Source organism: Microplitis demolitor, chromosome 3 (assembly GCF_026212275.2).
Source record: "Microplitis demolitor isolate Queensland-Clemson2020A chromosome 3, iyMicDemo2.1a, whole genome shotgun sequence".
NCBI classification, from domain to species: domain Eukaryota; kingdom Metazoa; phylum Arthropoda; class Insecta; order Hymenoptera; family Braconidae; genus Microplitis; species Microplitis demolitor.
In genome coordinates, this window is record NC_068547.1 from 18,875,883 (window position 1) to 18,891,873 (window position 15,991).

Genomic DNA, 15,991 nt, shown 5'->3' on the forward strand with positions numbered 1-15,991 from the left:
TTGTTGATGTCCATTATTCAAAAATAATTTTTAAAATATCAATAAAATCAACATAAAACCGTCACGAAAAAAAAAAACGAAATTTTAAGATTTTATTCAATCTTATGACCAAAAATGTAAAGTTTTTTAATTATTGTGCAATAAAATTAAATTAGAAATATATCGGCTTGGCTCACGATCAATTAAATAGTATACAAAAATTAGATCATTGCAATCAATACTGCGTCTAACGAATCTCTAATAATTAATGAAAGTATATAGTACCTCGAAAAAATTATTTGTCAGACCGATAAGCTGTTATAAAAACAGTATCATTTGATGCAGTATACAGAAATTAGCGCAGTCGTTTCCCTCAGTAACAATTACTTTTTATTTATTTTTTCTTCTAGATTTTATGAAAGCCGTACAACTGTTATGAAAAGTATATATTGATTTCACAATGTTTGTGTAGACAATAAAACTAAAGTTTGTAAATGATTTGTTCAAGTGAACGGTTGAATCAGAACTGATGCTTTGATCCATTATAAAATTTTATCGATCGATAAAAAAACTTTTTTACAATAATAATAACTAATATTGAAATAAACCAACTGTGAAAGTTTACAAAAAGTTTATGAAAGTGAACATAATTTATAATGTTATGGAAGACAATTGAATTTTAAAAAACTTTTTAAAATTATGTGGAAAAACATTGTTTTAACTACTTTGGCTATTATCATTCAATTTAGTTATATACACACGAGTTCTTTGTCTTCAAAATATGTCTAAAAGTATAATATCCGACTATAGAGCATTTCACAAACTCACTAAAAGACTAACCACAGTCGTGGGTCTATGGCCTTATGAAAACTCTTGTATTTTCTATCGGCTACTACCATACTTTCAAATCAGTTTAAATTTAATCCTAGTATTAGCGATGCTTGGTTTCGTTTGCAAACATTTTTCAAATATTTCTTTAGTGACAAGTAGTTTAAGTATTATGACGACTTTTATGACTGTTATTATAAAGGTAACATATTTAATTCTTCTATATTTATAAGACTACAGGCAGATACTTTTTGAGTAAAAATTACCTATAAAGTTTGGTACTGTAAGGACATCTAGCTAGTAACTAAATTTTTACTATGTTGATAGTAGATACTGCACTTCGTTTACGTGCTATTGAGTAGTATATTTTATAATACGCATCATAAAAATTTATATCTTTACCACATGACGTCACAGTATCAAATTTATTGGGTAATTTTTACTAAAAATTTCTCTGCGTGTACAAATCACTTTAATTGAGAAATATAATTAAAGCTTTTTACAGCTATCAAAAAAAAATTTTAGTGCAGACCATATTCGAAATTGATTAACTTATCCATAAAATATGTGACGTACCCATGTAGAGAAATATATGCCACGTATATGTATACGTTAACATGTATACGGTAACATGTATGTTGGCATATATATCAACATATATACAAAATATATATATAAATATATGTTCACGTGAAAAAACAATTTTTGACATATATCTTGTATAAAAAAAATCATTGAAAAAAGTTTGAAAAAGCATTGAATATACTGAACTTCAAAACATGACACAATGAAGTACTTCTTGAAGGTTTTTTAAAATTCCGAAGATACAAAGAAGAAAACAATTGACTCAATACTATAAATCAACGTGTTTTCCGACTCTGTTTTAAACTTTTTTTGACTCTCCATTAAAAGTGCTAAGTTTCAACATTATTTTCAGTGCAAAATACGTTCAGTAAAAGCTGATTTTGAAGTATATCTGAAAGTCGTTCTTCGATGATATTTTCATAGTATTGAGACATTGATTTCTCCCTTGAATTTTCAAAAGTTTAAGGAACGTTGAAAAAAGTTCATCGCTGTGTGACGTTTGTATAAAGTTTATTTTAGAATAATCGACGCTTTTTCAAAAATTGTTTTTACGCGGAATATTACATAAATTTTTTTGTATATATATTTTTCCGTGCGGGTAACTCTTGTGTTTAAACAAATATAATATACATTTTAGATAATTGAACGATGTACACTGACATATTATACATTAGAATCTCATAATCTAATTATGAAAAAAAAGCTTAGATTATAATTCTTTACTAATTTTTGATAGCAATCAAAAAGTAAAATATATTAACTAATGCAAGATATAGTTATTTTGTTTAGTGGTAAATCGAAAAGATTTGACAGAACTACATAAAAATTTGGATCCTTACTTTAATGAATTATTAAACCATTCAAAATTATCAAAACTCATTTATAAAAAAATGAACATCTTTAAAAGTATATCATGGACTTTATTTGCTTGTGTTTTTTTTTCATCGGCATTATGTATTATAACTCCAATAGTGTCCATATGTTATTATACCAATGAAATGAAAACGAAAAAATATCGATCGATATGCCCGAGTGATCTTTGTAAAATAACATCAAATAGATTATTCTATCAAATTTATTTGGCTTTTGAAACCCTGGCTTCGTTCGAATCATTTTTTGTTACAACGGCCGCCGATTCTCTGTTTATGCTATATGTTTTTCAAATAATCGCAAAGCTACGTGAAATTTCTCATTGCATTACGCATATTAAAGATAAAAATGAAAATAGTGTAGTAGGTAAATATGTTTCTCAATATGTGAAATTAATAAGATGTCGAGATTTACTTGAAAAAATTTATGGACCTATTATTCTTTGGATCATGGGAACTAACACCATTGTATTTTGTTCATTATTATTTCAAATATCACAGGTATGAAAGTAATTTTTATAAAAATATAAATTTTTTACATGGAGAAAAATGTAAAGGAATGACTACTAACATTTTTATAAGAATGAATTATACTGATATATTGAAAAGATATTTTGAATAATATATTTTATGAATTATATTCAAAGTAAATATAAGAATCAGACCTATGTATAGTGTTTTTTTTATTGGGTTAAACTTATTATCTTTGACAAAAAAAACTACTATATAAAACCTAAAACTCACCAGTTTAAAATAGATATTTACGTGATAAGGCCGTGAAGTGGCTGTTTTCTGACAGTGACGATATTTCGATATGAGCTTAAGGTTTGTGGCGAGAAGGATCGAAACGGGCGTAATTTTAACGTCCGAGCACTAACATTAAAGCAAATATCGAAAAAAAGTCGTTGTCAAAATTGCCACTAATCGACCGAATGACGTATAATATTTTTTGTTATTATCGCTCCATAAGTTTAACTTTTGAGGGATAGGAGGCAAATAATGACATTTTTTTTTTTTTTTTTAATCAATTACTTGTAGGTGGACATAGATATTTCTTAAACAAATAATTGACTAATTTGTATTACTTGCTTTAAAAATGGCGTGGTTATTATTTTATAAACATTAGGTCTGCATCGTAATAAACTGCCAGCAGAGAAATAATTAGCGCCACTCAATAGTAACTAAGTTTAAATTTTACTCAAATTCATTGGTCGGTACACTAGAATACGACTATTTTTTTTTTTTTACGATCTCTCTCAATTTCGCCTGGGTGTACACAAAAAGTTCGTAAAAAAAGGAGGGGGTAAAACTTCACGGCCTAGGCCGTGAAAAAAAGACGGTATAGTAGAGTCTCTAAAAAAGTGTCCCTTTACGGACACCACCCAGCGCTCAAAAGTTGAACTTTTGGAGCGAGTACAAAAAAAAAAAAATTTTAACTGATGGTTAAAGATCCATTCATTAGCAAATGAATTAGAAAAAAATAATTATAAAAATTTGTCAGCTAACGCATTTGTAAAAATCATGATTATTGAGGATGTTAATAGTTATATCATAATGATCAATAAGTTACCAAAAAAATATTAGCTTTTCAGCTAGTGTTAAAAAAAAAATTTATTTCCTTACAATTTCCAAATAGTTGTATAGTTTTATTCATAACACGATTAAAAGTATACAAATAGCCTGAAAAATAAATCGAGTAAATTCTAACATAGTTACAAGCACATCAACTATTCTAATTTTGCGTTATTTTGTCGTTAAATAATTTATTACTAAGCTCTACAGATTAAAACTCCTATAATTTTTCTCCATGCCCTTATTAAGTTCGAAATAAAATTAAAATGCGGTTTCGCACTTACAGATTGAAAGTATATCTATTGTACAAGGATTATTACTTATTATGTGCATTGCATTAAAGATGATTCAAATATTTATGTATTCGTGGAGTGGATCATGGTTAACTGAAGAGGTAATTTTTGAAATTTCACGAGTCATCACTTGAACCAATATTGCATACGATACTCTCTAAACGTGAATAAGTGAAAATAAATGAATATTCTTTAATTCCAAGTGCAAACCGAACCACTAATTTCAAAAAGTGGTTCGATTGGCACTCAAAATTAGTAAATATTCACATATTTTACTTATTCATGATTAGAGAGTACATAGTATGAAAAAAAAATATAAAACAGGTCGAATCCTGAATTAAAAATTCAAATTTTAGTTTCAGCAGCCAGTTGTAACAAGTCTGTTGTAGGAGAGGGTGGGGCAAAGTGGGTTCCTTCAGGAAAATAATTATAATATCGTTAATTTTTTCATCGCGCTTACTTATTTTTAGACCCTTGATACTTATTTTCACTTCATTATGCTGCGTCGATTAAAATTTAAAAATCGAAAATTAGGGGCAGAGTGGGTCCCCTTCAAAAATTAGGTAAAAAATTTATTTTTTTATTTTCCGTCAAGTTATGACCTCTGTAATGTTTTTATAATATTCTAGGCAAATATGTGATGTGTGGGGAGAAGTATGGACCACTCGGAAAAAAAATTGTAACGAAAAAAGTTTTTATTTTTTTATTTTCTGTTTTCAATTTTTTTTCGAGTGGTCCATTTCATCCCACATATAACATATTGGCCTTAAACATGATAAAAACATTATAGAGATCATAACTTGACGGAAAATAGAAAAAAATTTTTCTTTTATAATTTTTTGGGAAGGGGGCCGTCGTGTCCCAGAAAAAAAAATTTTTTGCGATTTTTTGCAAAATTTCGACTGATTCTTTCGAAATAGACGAAAAATAAACGAAATTTGATAGCTGAAAGCCACAAAAAGAACAAACTGGCTTAAGGGGGCCGTCGTGTCCCAGGCTCCCCTATCTTCAATTTTCTTGATAAATTATATTCAATAAACAGTTTTGGTGGTCTATTTTATCCCTCATTATATAAGAAATTTCAATAAGCTTATTATCCGTCCGAATTTATTGACGTATAGAAAATTTTGAGGGGCCCACTATGCCCCCATATTTTTTGAAGTTTCTAAAATTTTAAGGGGCCCACTCTGCCCCCAGGGGCCCACTTTGCCCCACCCTCCCCTAAGCCAATGGCGTTGGAAATATGTGCATTAAGAATCGTACCAAATTACCAATAAAAAAATTGCTCGTTTTTCTTAACATTTTAATCTATTTTTTATTCAATATAAACTTTGGATCAAAATCGTCACTTATTAGAATGAATCCTAGACCTATAGAGATAGAATAAGTATCAGATTCAACTTGCGGATATTAACATCACGCATTGTTAATAGTATTGGTCTGAAATCGGCTTGTTACAGCTTACTGTATAAAAGCATTGAAATTTAAAATCTCGACGCAGGCATTAAGAAAATTATTATTTGTCAACACAGAGTGAAGATTGTAGAGATGCTGTTTATGCTGCCAATTGGTACGGTAATAAACGTCTAATGACTTCAGTTGTCATTATACTTATGCAAAGACCGTTGACATTGACACTCTACAATTTTTCATCCGTTTCTGTTAGAAATTTTATCACGGTAATTACAAGTGAAACAAACATACAAAAATTTTACAACAGATGGAGTTATTCACAAATAAAACAAAACATGCGTTTTTTATTTTTTATTGCAGGTGTTCAATGCTGCAATTTCTTACTTTTTTTCGTTACAATCACTTACTAGTAACGAGCAGAAGTAATCGTAAGCCGATCGAGTTCATGGAGAGAAATTTATGGCAACCATTATAATATACTATGGGAATGGTTCCCATATCGTGTGATAACAGGTTTTTTTTTGAAGTGTAGATTATAGGAATGACACCCATAAAAAATATGGTGGCCATTCCTATCTATATAGATTTCATTTTTATACAATATCGGATTAATTTCTATAAAATTATGGTAATCGATACCATAGTAGTATGGAAACGATTTTTATAATATCATAGGATCATAATACCATAATGTATAGTTTATCTCCATACGCACCTAACAATGGTTCCAATGTGAATATAGGATTTATTACTATGTGACTATAGGAACTATTCTTATGAGTATGGTAATCATTACCATACGATATAGGAATTACTCCTATAGTTATAAAATTTTTCCCAGAAATTAAGGACGTATATTCCATAATTCTAAGTTATTATTATCATAACGTTATGGGTTAACCTTTCAAAAACGCACTAAAAACGGTTACAATAATTTTCTGTCTGTGAAAATAATTTTAAAGCATAACTTATTACTTGATTGTCCTTACCTCTACCTTTAGAGGTACCATTTTTGGCCACTTTAGGGCCAGTTTTCGACACTTGAAAAATTTTAATAAAATAATTTGTTAAAGACAGTGACATAACTAATTTTTAAAATGTTTTCAAAGATACTTTTAACCCGCTATTACAATGGTATTTTTATTTTACACTTTTTCATTAATTAAAATAAAGTATCAAATGTCCGAAAATGGTGCAGTGGCCACAAATGGTAACTCTACCCGATTTATAGGAATTTTAGGTCTGATAATAATTTGGCACTGCACAAAAATTTCAACTTTTATAAATATTTTTGAGAAATGTTGATACTAATGTAATATTAAATCATAAAATTATGAACTTTAAGTAAATAAAATAAATTTATAATAAGAAATTTTTGAAAAATTTAATTCGTACGGAAAAAAATGATACAATCTTGTATCATGTGATGCATTCTAAAAACCATCTTCTTGTGCAACTTGAAACAGTTGTCCCAAAAATTCATGAAAATGATTAACCGTAAACACCCACTCCGAAATTTTCTGCCCAAAATAAACGATTATGTTCGACTTGAAAATTGATACATGTCAAACTTTTTTTTCTCTGAAAAAATTATCTAATATATTTTGAACCTCCCGAAAGTGACTAATCAAATTACGTGTTTTTATTTTAATTACTATTCCTATTTTATTAATTATAAATAATACGCATCAACAGAACTAACTTCATGAAAATAGTCATCATCATTATTAATCCAAGTGTGTTCTTTTAACATATTCAGGGTTTTATTTCTTCAAAATATATGGGTCTGAATTATAGTAACTATGGACACACCTTTTTATTAATAATGATAACCATTGAAGCCCATGTATTTAAAGAAAAAATCCACTAGATCACAGGCGAGTTTTCAAAGTTAAGATAATTTATATAATTCGCAACACTGATTGTCTTTTGATAATTCAAATCTCTCAATTTTTTATTTAATTATTTCCCTTATTCAAAATATGAAATGAAAAAAAAGAGCAATGCGACATCATAATCAAAGAATAACAATTATTTTTTATATTTATTTAATAATAGTGGACTTGAGTATACAAAATTTATGTTTGGTTTAATTATTTTCTTACATGAAATTATTATAATAAAAAAAAATTACACTTTAAAGTCTTTTATACTAATATGAGTATGCAAATAATTATTGCGACAAATTGATATATCAGACCATAAAGAAAATATGTATGAATGCTTAAAAGAACAAGTATAGACAATGGAACTAAGCTTTGTAGATGAATCGTTCAAGCAAACAGTTGGATTAGGATTGACTCGTTTGTTTGATTTGAAAATTTCCCGATCAATAAAAAAACTATTACAATAATAATATATCGCATCTGAAGTAAGTACGAAACTTTTGATAAAGTTTATGCGTATTGAACGGAGTCACCTATAATTTATGTCTCAACAGAAGAAAATTGTTTTTTAAACTTTTTGACATTACCTAGAAGAAAATTATCTTAAACACTCAGGCTATTATATTACAATTCAGCAAAGAAATCGAATTTTCTTTGTCTTGATAACATGACTAAAAGTAGAATATCCGAGTATCGAGCATTTCACGATTTTACTAAAAGACTATTGACTATTGGTGGTCTGTGGCCTTACGATAATACTAACATTTTTTATCGTCTCTTACCATACATACAGATTTTTTTAAATTTGGGAATGGCATTAGTAGTATATGGTTTTGTGCAGAAACACTTTTCAAACGTCGCTGTTGTTACAAGAGGATTTGGTATCATGACAAGTTTCGTAACAGCTATTTTGAAGGTAAATTTTTTTTCAAAAAATAATTCATTATCAACCAGTTTTAACGAACAGTTTTTAAGAATTTGTATCAGCAAATAGGTAAAATATTACTGTTTTTCACTTTCATATTTCTACCAATGTTATCAGTAGACAGAAAAAAAATATTTTTTAAATTTTCATCTAGGATTGAACAAAAATATTGAACTCACTGAACTTCATTTCATAACGCGCAATAATAAACGCAATGTAATAGAAAACGTCTACTTATTTAAAGCAAAAAAAAAAACAACAATGTTTATTATTATTATTTTTAGATATTTTTTGACGAAATCTAGGTATTTTTAGAACAAAATTTGCAATGTTTGCAAATTAACGCACGTTTGGAAAAAAATAGTAAAATATGACAATTCGTTTCCTGAATGCTGATCATGTCGAAATCGTGACGAAAAAAATTCAAAGAGCAAACTCTGATCATTTCTGAGTAAAATCAGTTAATAGTAGAAAACACTTTTTTTTTTTTTAGTGAATAATTTCTAAGAGATTTCTACTACGTCGTGTCTTTTGTAAATTACCAGAGATGTGATAAATTTAGAGATAAATTTTAATTCGTAAAATTAATAAATTTTTCCTACTTGCTAAATCAAGTCGAAAAAAAGTTATTTATTCGCCTTACTTATTTGCCTTAATATATAAAAATTATTTTACTTTAGTTTTGACTTTTTCGCCTTAGAATTTAAGTCGAATAAGTCTACATCAAGTCAGTTTCGACTTGATTTAGACTTTTTTGCCTTACATTTTAAGTCGAATAAGTCTAAACCAAGTCAATATCGACTTGATTTCGACTTTTTTGTCTCAAATCGTGACTAAGTAAGCCAGTGAAGTCTAAACCAAGACGAAAATTCATTGTATTTCATATCTCCGTAAAATAAAGTTGAGTTTGTCTTGTGAAAAACGGCTCCAAATTTCGACTTGGTAAACCAAGTCTAAATCAAATTTTATTTTTGACCCGGGAAGATACGAGTAATTAACAGAAAATTATCTCCTTAACGCATGAAATGTCAAAAAAATTAATTCATTTTTTTGTTTTATCTTAAAGGTAATGTGTTTGGTGATCAATCACAACGATTTGTCGAAGCTACACAAAAATCTACATCCGTATTTTGAAGAATTATTGAAAAATCCAAAATTGCTGGAGCATATTTTAAAAAAAGTAAATATCTTCAGATTCCTATCATGGGCTTTAGGTTGTTGTGTCTTTACAGTGATAGCATTTTACATAATTACTCCGTTGAGTTTTATAATAAACTGTTATTTTCATCGTTCAAATTAAAAAATATCCAGTAATATACCTCGGCAGTTATCCATGGAAAATTCCATCGAGTGGATTTGTTTACAAAGCTCATTTTATATTTGATACACTTGGATCATTTGCATTATTTTTCATTACAACGAGTGTTGATTCTTTGTTTACACTTTATGTTTTCCGAATATTTGGACAATTACGTGAAATCTCATACTGTATTACCCATATTAATCACGAAAGTAATGATGGAGATTTTGTTATTTATAAATGCATTGCTCAATACGAACAATTAATAAAATGCCGCGAAATACTTGAAAAAATTTATGGGCCGGTTATTATTTGGATAATGGGAACAAATGCTGTTATATTATGTGCATTATTATTTCAGGTATCACAGGTATGAAACTAGTTTTAATAAAAAAAAAATTATTTCTATATGGAAAAAATTTTTGGTTCATACAGTAATGTATACTTATGAAAATTAAATTTTATCAATATGGAGAAATGGAAATAGTGATTTTCCTTGTTTTAAATAGGAATAATTCCTTCATTGATAAGGAATTTTTTCAATATAAGCATGTAAGAATAATTTCTATGTCAACAAAGTAATTGTCTCTACATTAACATTGAAGTTTTTTCTACACAATATAACATGAGCTTTCCCTATGCTACAGGAAATTCTTTTCATTGTACAGAGAAAAAATTTTTATGTTATCTTAGACAAATCACTATATTGACAGGAATATTTCCTATGTAATTCAATACACGCAGAGAAATTTTTAGTAAAAATTATCCAGAAAGTTTGATATCCAGAAGACATGTGGTAGTCAAAATTTTTCTCATATACATTGTAAAACAATGCTACTCAATAGCATATAAATTAAATGCAATTTTCAGATGCCCTTACAGTACCAAACTTTATTGGTAATTTTGACTAAAAAATTATCTGCGTGTAGAAAAAGTTACCATATCAACATAGGAATTTTTTTTACTAACAAAGACAAATTATTTGAATATTTTTTCCATACATTTTTATAATTAAAGTTTTTTTAATGCAATTAAGATGTATTGTATGAGTTATTAAGATAAATAATTACTCACAGATGAAAAGCATAACCGTCATACAAGCTTTATTATTCACTACTTGCTCTATATTGAAAATGGTTCAAACATTTATGTACGCATGGAGTGGATCATGTTTAACAGAAAAGGTAATTCAAGTAATAAATAAAATTAATTATGACTTTAATAGACGAATCATTTTTATGTAGAGTGAAAACTATAAAGATGCTACATATTCTGCTAATTGGTTCGGAAATAAACGTTTTATGACGTCTATTGTCATATTACTCACGCAAAGGCCTTTGACATTGACAGCGTGCAACTTTTCAATCGTTTCTTTAAGAATTTTTATTTCGGTAATTACAAAAAAAAGCTGTTTCAAATAAACCTTACCTATTGTAACATATTGACTGGTAATTTTGTCACATTTGCTCAAATGTTACAACGGTCGAAAGACTTTTTGAATAAAATATAACTTTTTTTTTTTGCAGGTTGTCAATACGACAGTTTCTTACTTTTTTTTGTTACAAACACTCGATAGTGATAACTAATAATTTGAAAATTAATAAATTTGATTTTTAAATACTATTTACTCAAATAGATTATTAACAATCGAGAAAAATAGTATTATTTCAATTCATTTTTAAAAAATAAGAAAAATTGATTCTCAATAGTCGTCACAATTAACAACATAATTACAAAAAATTCATCAAAATCAAAATTTGATAATAAGTAGACGTAAAATGAGCTTGCAAATTATAAAGTTGACGTCATAAAATTAAATAACACCATTAAAGAATTAATAAATCTTTTCTATAAATTTCATATGCACAAAAAATATAATATGAGTACTTTGTATAAAAGTTATTTCAGTATACTGATAAAAATGCTTGGGTTGTAAGCAAAAATTATTATTATTAGAAAAAAAATAATAAATGACTTACCACATTCGAGTCACTGTTGTCCTTTTCCAATTATTTGTTGACTTCAATGATTTATTATAATGCACATTATTTTCGCTGATAAAAATTCATAATTATTAGAATGTCCCATTAGAAGTATTAATTTAAATAATTTTCATTATAATTCAATTGTAAATGCTGTTGCATCAAATTTCATCAATGTACATAACACTTTGAATTGCGATTGCTTCAATATCTGTAATCACACCAATAATCGATATATTATTCATCTCATCAACTTTTCTTTTCAATTTGTAGGCCACAAATTTATAAAATAAATATAATTATAATTATATCTCAATAAATAATACAACTGATAAAAAATATAAAATAAATCATTAATTAAACATCTGTAGTGATGAGTGTAATAATAATCATAATGAATATGTTGATAAATATATGACTTGTTAAAATGCTTGATGAAAGTTTGATGGGATAGATGATTTTAATAAAATTTTCTATTTAAATTATAATGAGACTACGCGAAATATTGTCAAAAAAATATTAATTTATTTAATTAATATATTTTCTAATATTTGATAGTTTTTACATCATCCTATATTTCATTTGACGACCATTATCAAAAATCTACCAATTTCAAATATTAACCGTCTATATATATGTACACATATATAAAAGACCGATCTGTACTAACTGGCAGTTGAATTTGAACTAACGCTCCAGTGGTCACTCAACCCCAAATTTTAAAATCAATATCAAACTATCGAAGTAATAACTAATAATTTTCTCTAAAAGCTTTTTTTCATTAAATCGATTCAAAAATTATAGTCTTATCTAAGCATGCGCTTCATTCCCTAACAAGCTGCATGTTTAACTTTTTTTTAGGGCACTTTTAAAACTATCAAAGACCATTACCCTTTAGGAATTATTAATCAGGCTACAATTTATCCACTTATCTTATTATCTCAAAAAACAAAGTTATAATGTCCCAGAAAAAAATTTCCGACTACTTAATATATCGTGAGATAGTAAAAAAGTTGCTAATAGTCGTAGGTCTTTGGCCCTATGACAACCCTAGTATATTTTACAATTTTTTACCGTACATACAGATATTGGTCAACGTCTTTTTGTGTTTCGGTATGCTCGGTTTTGTACAAAAAAATTTTACAAATATTGGACTCGTTACTAAAGGTATGAGCATTATGACAAGTCTTATGTCAACAATCATAAAGGTATGGACGTCACATATTGTATATTTTTAAAAAATAATAATTATTATGTAGTAATTAATAACAATATTAAAGGTGGTGTGTTTCATAAGAAATCGATCAGATGCAATGGAGTTACATAAAAACCTCGATCCCCATTTCAATGAAATTTTACAAGATTTAAAATTGTCGAAATTTGTATTAAAAAGATTTCCAGTTGTTAGACATTTATCTTGTTCATTTACTATTATCGTCACAATATCGTGTGCATTGAGACTTATTATTCCTATATCTATAATGATTAAACAAATTAAACATAATATTCACCCGGTCCGATATCCGCTTTTATTTCCTAGTGTATTTCCGTGGAAAGTAACACCCGAAAGTTATATTTATGAATTTGAATTTGCGATTGAATCGTTTGCTGTTGTAACACTATGTTTTATAACTCTAAGTGTTGATTGCCTTTTTACATTTTATGTTTACCAAATGATTGGCCAATTAAGAGAAATTTCATATTGTTTTAAAAATTTAACTGAAAAAAGTGATAGTCAGAGTATTCTACGTAAATGTATTAGTCAGTATCAGGTATTATTAAAGAGCCGTGATATATTACAACGTGTTTATGGGCCGATTGTACTCTGGATTATGGTTACCAATGCTGTTATAATGTGTACTATTGCTTTTCAAGTAACTCAGGTATAAATTAAATCAGATTTCGGTTTAGAATAGGAAGGGTATTAAAATGAATTTTTTAATCTACAGAAAAAAAGGACTTCTTGGTGTAAAAAATTTTTACTTGCCCTATGAAATTTTTTCCATTGAGGACTGGAAATGAAAATTTTTTCGAGGTGAGTAAAAAATTTTGTGAGCCAAGAATCTTTTTTTTCTGTGTCTGTAAAATATTATTTCAAGAATAAGTGATAGTATTTTTTTTTTTTTTCAGATGGATAGTATAACACTCGGTCGTGGACTATTAATTTTCACATGGATAGCTCTTAAAATACTTCAAACATTTATGTACGCTTGGAGTGGATCTTGCCTCACATTAGAAGTATTTAAAAATAATAATAATAATAATAATAATAATAATAATAATAATAATAATAATAATAATAATAATAATAATAATAATAATAATAATAATAATAATACAATGATTCAAAGAAAGTCAGATTATAAATTTGCTAAAATTGAAAATATAAATTATAAATTTTCAGTCTGAAGAATGTCGAGATTCTGTGTATGCTTGTGAATGGTATGGAAACAAACGTCTGATGACATCGATTGTTATTATTCTATCACAACGACCGCTCATATTGACAGCTTGCAATTTCTCAGTCGTCTCAGTTGAAATTTTTCAAATGGTATAATTTATATATTTTTATATCTAAACAATGTTTAATTTTGATAATTATTTTTCTGCAGGTCATCAACACAACAGTTTCATATTTTTTTCTATTACAAACACTTGAGCCCGAGGCTTAAATTCAATGACAAATCAAATTTTTTCATATTGCACTTAAGTATACTTAAGCATATTTAATGAAATTTTTAAATTTGATAATTGATGAAATAATGAGAATAGAATACAAATAAAAGAAGACGTGAAAATATTTTCATTTCAGTAATTTTATTTATTCTTTACCGATTAAATATTTATTTACTGACTTTCTTTTTATCAATACAAGCTTCAATAAGTATTTAAAAATTCAATTATTAATTTTAAACATCATTGATAACAACCAGTTATTTTAGTAATTTATAGATAAAAATGTCACTCAATTTAATTATTTAAAAAATATGTATTTTTAAGAAATTCTGAATAAATTCATAGTACTAGTTTAGAATCGCGACTCTACCTATTCTTAATAAATAAAAATCCAATTAACGACAAATTGCTTTGATACTAATTTCAACAGCAAGCATTTTTTGGTGGATTGAAGGTACATTTGCTTAATTAGCCATTTTTTAAACACCAATAAACTATAAGTTTATACCAACGGTATAAAATGTGCTTAATTTCGAGATTATTTTTGATTTTTTAGTTCCGTGCCACCTGCACCAATTGACACAATTTTCGTATTATTCTATGCATTGACTCTGAAGTCAACCACCAAAACTTAAGCCTTAAAAATTTATTTTTGAAGATTTGTAAGATTTCATGTTATTTTCATCAATTTTTTACCCATAAAGTGCAAGGGCCAATAGGCATCTTGTGTAAAAAAAATACATGCAAAAAATTTAATCCGCGGTATAACTAAACAGAAACCAATCAAATGATACATTTTTTGTCTGATGCATTAAGAAAGGATCTCAGTATTACAGATAAAATTAATGAAGCTGCCATTTAACAGTTTAACATTAATTATCAAAATATAATCTAGCACACAAGAAAAGGTGTATAAAACATAAACCAAGATGATGAAGAAGATTTGGCCATAAACTATTAAAATATTGAGAAGATCAACACCAAATTGCAAGATATTCGATTAAAAAGACAAAATAAAACCAAGTATCGATTTTTTATGATGAGTTGTATATTAAAAAAAAAAAAACATTTTTCAATACTACATCTAAATGTTGTTATGAAAAAATTAAAGGATACTATAAAAGTGTCGACTTAAAATATGTTCAAAACTGAAGTCTACTTGTCCGGTGAATCTAAAAGATCGTCACCGAACGTATTGTTCTCCAACACAAATTATTTATACAGTTTGTCAAAGTAGAATAGACACGGAAATTTAAAATTCAAAACTAAAATGAAAATTTAAAACGAAATATTTTATAAATTTTTTGTTAGTTGAAAAAATTTTAAAAAATGGTAGATCAGTAGAAAAGACGGTAGAACCGTAAAAATAGTAGAAAAATTCAAGATCTACCGCTAAAACAGAAAATCTTGTAACAATGCGTGACAGATGGTCTATGGATTAAACCAAACTAAATAAAAAATTTAGATTGAGTTGACTGATTAAACGAATTCAAAAAACTATTTTCTATCGGGTTATAAGCATTCAGTAAATCACCACACCTAGGAACGCCAGTTGTATTTATAAATTATCATTGTAATTTATTCATTTGAGTTTAATTGAACTTTCAGTTGAAGTAAAATTTTAAATGATATAAAAGTTTCTTTCAAGTTCTGGTTTTTCCCATCAATAATGTCTGCATTTAT

General features: G+C 27.3%; 1 protein-coding gene and 1 pseudogene across 1 annotated transcript; both read left to right on the forward strand.

Annotated features, from left to right (window-relative positions):
- The first annotated feature begins 651 nt into the window (after positions 1–651).
- On the forward strand, positions 652–5,965 carry LOC106693726 (odorant receptor 4-like). The gene is made up of 6 exons (XM_053737428.1): positions 652–1,009; positions 2,169–2,322; positions 2,365–2,762; positions 4,120–4,227; positions 5,659–5,805; positions 5,900–5,965. Exons 1-6 carry the CDS (start codon positions 761–763, stop codon positions 5,963–5,965), a joined length of 1,122 nt encoding a protein of 373 aa, XP_053593403.1. The 5' UTR covers positions 652–760.
- A 2,127-nt stretch (positions 5,966–8,092) lies between these two features.
- LOC128667250 (uncharacterized) lies at positions 8,093–14,304 on the forward strand (annotated as a pseudogene).
- Positions 14,305–15,991: the final 1,687 nt, after the last annotated feature.

Bases quoted from the DNA above. Each gene is read 5' to 3' on its own strand.
- LOC106693726 (XM_053737428.1), top strand. From the start codon at position 761: ATGTCTAAAAGTATAATATCCGACTATAGAGCATTTCACAAACTCACT. The intron at 1,010-2,168 runs GTAACATATTTA...TGCAAGATATAG, and splicing joins TTATGACTGTTATTATAAAG to TTATTTTGTTTAGTGGTAAA. The intron at 2,323-2,364 runs GTGTTTTTTTTT...TAACTCCAATAG, and splicing joins ATCATGGACTTTATTTGCTT to TGTCCATATGTTATTATACC.